This window comes from Ananas comosus, unplaced genomic scaffold, assembly GCF_001540865.1.
Source record: "Ananas comosus cultivar F153 unplaced genomic scaffold, ASM154086v1, whole genome shotgun sequence".
NCBI lineage: Eukaryota > Viridiplantae > Streptophyta > Magnoliopsida > Poales > Bromeliaceae > Ananas > Ananas comosus.
This window is the reverse complement of record NW_017891518.1, coordinates 1-4,683: the sequence shown is the minus strand read 5'-3', so window position 1 is coordinate 4,683 and position 4,683 is coordinate 1. Positions and strand designations below refer to the sequence as shown.

General features: G+C 31.6%; 1 protein-coding gene across 1 annotated transcript; it reads left to right on the top strand.

Annotated features, from left to right (window-relative positions):
* Positions 1-6: 6 nt before the first annotated feature.
* On the top strand, positions 7-2,296 carry LOC109704973 (putative pentatricopeptide repeat-containing protein At4g17915). The gene has a single exon (XM_020225733.1). The coding sequence runs from the start codon at positions 28-30 to the stop codon at positions 985-987; it is 960 nt and encodes a 319-aa protein (XP_020081322.1). The 5' UTR covers positions 7-27; the 3' UTR covers positions 988-2,296.
* The last annotated feature ends 2,387 nt before the right edge of the window (positions 2,297-4,683 follow it).

Sequence of the window (4,683 nt, the reverse complement as noted above, 5' to 3'; positions counted from 1 at the left end):
GAGGATGCCTACAAGATTTTTCTTGATATGACCTCGAAAAACATCACCCCTTCTCCTACCACATATAACACTTTGATCAACGGGTTGTGCAAGCATAGGAAGGAATCCAATGCTTTGAGACTCTTTAGGAACTTGCAAAGAATGAATTTCCCTATGGAGCTTGTGGCATACAATACGATGATTGATGGGCTTTGCAAATCCGGCAAGTTAAATGATGCTAGAAAGATCCTTAAGGAGCTCGGAGAAACAAGCCTTGTACCCGATATCATAACTTATACGACGGTTATGAAGTGTTGCTTTAGATATGGAAAGGTCGAACAAGGTCTTGAGATTTTTTCCTCAATGATAGACAACGGACACACTTCAGATGTTTTTCCGTATTGTACAGTAATTAGTATGTTACTTAAGAAAGGTAGGATCAAAGAAGCTAGTACTTGTGCAGCATCAATGATAAAAAGTGGCATTCAGCTTGACAAAGCATGTTATAATACTCTAATCTATCTCCATTGCAAGGAGGGCAATTTGGACAGTGCGTTCCAGTTGTTGAGTGCTATGGAACAACGTGGCCTCGAGAGTGACGAATACACATTTTCTATACTGGTTGATGGCTTATGTAAGATAGGCTCCATTGATGCTGCTGAAAAGCTATTACATTTAATGGAGATGAGGGGTTTGGATTCCAATTTGGTAGCCTATAATTGCTTGATTGATGGGCTGTGTAAGTTTGGTGAGGTGGATATGGCCATCAAGCTACTTAATAGTATGAAGTGGAAGGATTCTTTTGCATACACATCATTAGTTCACGGTCTCTGCAAGGTGCGTAGGTTCCAAATGGCATCCAGATTCTTGCTAAATGGTTTAAAGGGAGGCACTAATGTGCTAACGTCTGCCCAACGTGCTGTTATTTCTGGTCTTCGCCGATTTGGGTTTAAAAGGGATGCAAGGAAACTCCGGTCCGCAATACATGTTGCTCGACTTTTGCAGTAGTGTGCTAAGTATGAAATAGTATGACATGACAAGAGCATGTAATGTTGTATGTGACTCAGGAAGACTTGCCATGATTGGGGAATAGTTTTGGGAAGAGAGAAACAAACTGCTTAATGATTTCTTTCAACTGCGGGACTCCTTGAAAGTTGAAACAAAAGTTGGCACGTGCAACGTGAGTGCCTTTAATGACTCTGTGAAAACCCTTTTTGGGATCATTCAAACTAACTTTTTGGCTACTATTCAGGCTTCTTTTTTTTTTTTTCAACGCCATGATCAATTTTCAAGATGCAACTCTACATTGTATGCTGAAAGCACTGCACTTTCTTTTAATGCGACAGTGCTAGCTTTTATCACTTCGGATATCCGTCTGCCCTTAAACTTGACTTGCAACTTACCCTGGAAAATGCTCTCACGCCGCTCTTCTTTATATATAGAACGTCAGTGTATGCAGCGAGAGGTGCCAAATCATGCCTGTTTGCCCATTAAAGTTGCATTGCATGTGACCTGGGTTCAGAACATCGATCATGGGACTGTTTGGTTCATATGCTGTGAACCATGTAGAGCAACAAAAACTCCACAGACTGCCCAATCGACAACGATGTACAATAAACCTCTGATTCTGGTCACTCTTTATAATATGTGAATTCAAAAGGATTGGAGCAAATGCTGTACACAGTGGATGCCTGGTTATGAGCTATTTATTTATTTTCTAGTGAGCGAAGGGATGATCCTAAGAAGGCAAGTCATAATAAGAAGCTTCAGCTTGTGTAAAATGCCTAATCTGCACTTTATTTATAACCTACACAGAAGAGACAAATTGGTATTATCAATTCCTTAGAGCTCGATATAGAGATTCATGGCATTCTTGCATCAGTTACTTTGGTGAGATGTGATGGGAAATTATATACTCCAGTATTCAGATCATCAGAGAGTCATGCTCATTTGAAATGGTTGCTATCTTCATTGTATTCTTGCATCTTTTGCTAAGGGAGCATTACAAAGAATCCAAGATTGCTATTTTCCTGCAAGAAGGGATCTATTAATCTATTTTTTCTTTTGATTCCTCGTTCTCCTAACGAGCAAGAAGCCATGAAAGTTCTCTGCTGTGGCGTTGTTTGCTAACCTCACTCATAAAATTGAATGTCAACTGTTCTTCGTCAATAAATTTTTAGTGTGTTTAGCTACAAATAGCATAAAGTCGAAACCTTCTGAGGCAATTGTGGAGGTAACATGCCCTGGAATATGTGTAAATTTTCCTTTTATTGGTATTTTAATAGGCCATAAACACTTCATGGATTATTACTCAGCAGTTACTTATTGCACTTCATTGCATACTTCTAGTCTTCTTGTCTCAGAGAAGATAAATGGTTTGGGAAATTTTTGCTTCTTCATGAGATGAAACAAATATTATCATTAAATTGGCTTATCACTTTGTCATACATATATATACTTTAATTATTAGTTTTACAATCTTGCAATCAGATATATCAGTGTAGTAGTAAAACTGAAAATTTCTATCTTGGCCAGTACAGTCAGGTAGTAAAACTGATATTTTCTATACTGGCTAGTACATATACTTGAATTCAAAATCTAAATTTAAATTTATATTTAAATTCAAAATATGAATTTAAGTTCAAATTTAGATCCTGTAATGTAATTCATTATTTATATACTAAATGTAGAGTAAGGAGTCTTTAAGCTTAGGGCCAGTTTGGATGCGCAGTAAAAAATATTCACGGAATTTATAAACTATGGTTTTGGTCTAGATAAAATAGAGAATTCTGCAACTCTAAAAAATTCCACGGATTCAATTTTTAAACTGTTTGGATACGCATTTTACAATTTTACGAAATTTTTCTAAATTTTAAAATTAAAAGTTAAAATTTAAAATTTAAAATTTCAAAAAAATTTAAAATTTAAAATTTGATATGTGAAATGTTAAATTTTGAATTTTAAATTTTAAATTTTCAAATTTGAAATTTAAAAATTTAAAATTTAAATTTAAAAAATCAAAATTTAATTTTTAAAATTTTAAATTAAAAATTTTAAAATAAAAAATTTAAAATTTAATTTTGAAATTTGAAATTTAGAATTTTAAATTTTAAATTTTAAATTTAAAAAATAAATTTAAAATTTAAAGTTTAAAATTTGAAATTTGAACTATGAGATTTGAGATTTGAAATTTCAAATTTGAAATTTAAATTTTAAATTTTAAATTTTAAATTTTAAAATTTAAAGTTTGAAATTTAAAATTTAAAATTTAAAATTTATATTTGAAATTTTATTTAAAATAAAAAAATTTAAAATTTAAAATTTATATTTGAAATTTTATTTAAAATAACAAATTTAAAATTTAAAATTTGATATTTAAAATTTGAAATTTGAAATTTAGAATTTTAAATTTTAAATTTTAAATTTTAAAAAATAAATTTAAAATTTAAAGTTTAAAATTTGAGATTTGAACTATGAGATTTGAAATTTGAAATTTCAAATTTGAAATTTCAAATTTCAAATTTCAAATTTGAAATTTAAAATTTAAAGTTTGAATTTTAAAATTTAAAATTTAAAGTTTAAAATTTTAATTTCAAATTTCAAATTTCAAATTTTAAATTTTAAATTTTAAATTTTAAATCTATGTTGAAATTTAAAATTTTATGTTGAAATTTAAAAGTTAGAACTTAATGCATTTTTTTGAATAAGGGAGCTCAAGAATGGTGGAATTTTTTTCCTTTGGTTAGAGTGGATTATACTTTTACTCCATTTTTTGAAGTACAGTTTAACTATACTCTAAAATTTACGTTACTTTTTTTTCCTCCCAAACACTTCATAGGATATTTTTCCTACTGCCGTAGCATAGTTTAGCTATGCTACATTTTCAAGAGTATCCAAACAGGGCGTTAATCCAATCCCTTCTAATCCTATCCTCCCACATTGGACAAATTGGTTCCATACAGCAGTGACTATTTGTTGGTGGGGATTAATTAGTCCAATCCGATGGCTATACCAAACATAGGGACTAACTGTGGACCAGATTACATTGAATCCGATCCCCAACAATCTCATGCTCTTGAATTCAATCCCCAATAATCTCGTGCTCCAAACATGCCCAGAGGTATTAGCTTACAAGATAAGATTGGAATGACCAATATACAACAATACTGAAAGGTTATTCAATGTATACGGATTGATTTTGTCTTTGCGTGATGCTTTGTTGAAAAATATTGAAAAATTTTTGGATTTTGGTTCATATTGTTGGAAATGATCTACAATATTGATGTTACTAGGAATCAAAATTCACAACTTGACAGTGATACTAATGTCAAGAAATATATCCGTAAAATGTACATTTGAAAAAACACATAATAGGGGTAAAATAACATATTGGCCAGAAGAGCTGCTATTCCGTCTTATGACAATATCAAGAAATTTTCATAGAAGGATATACAGGAACTCGTGTATCCGAAACCTGACTGTTTTTCCTTTATGATGGAAGATTCAACTGATCAATGATTTGTTTTGTTGATTGCAATAGAATCAATTTATAGAAGTTATAATACATCACCTTCCGCCAATCTAATCTGGATTGGGAGGCAGATTAGTAGCTCTTTCCCGGGTACATTAATCAATAATGCTCTTAGCAATACCTGCTGAGCGAACTGGATGCTCTTACCTGCTGCTAGCTTGAGGTATTGTTTT

Coding starts and splice junctions, on each gene's coding strand:
- LOC109704973 (XM_020225733.1), top strand. CDS start 28: ATGACCTCGAAAAACATCACCCCTTCTCCTACCACATATAACACTTTG.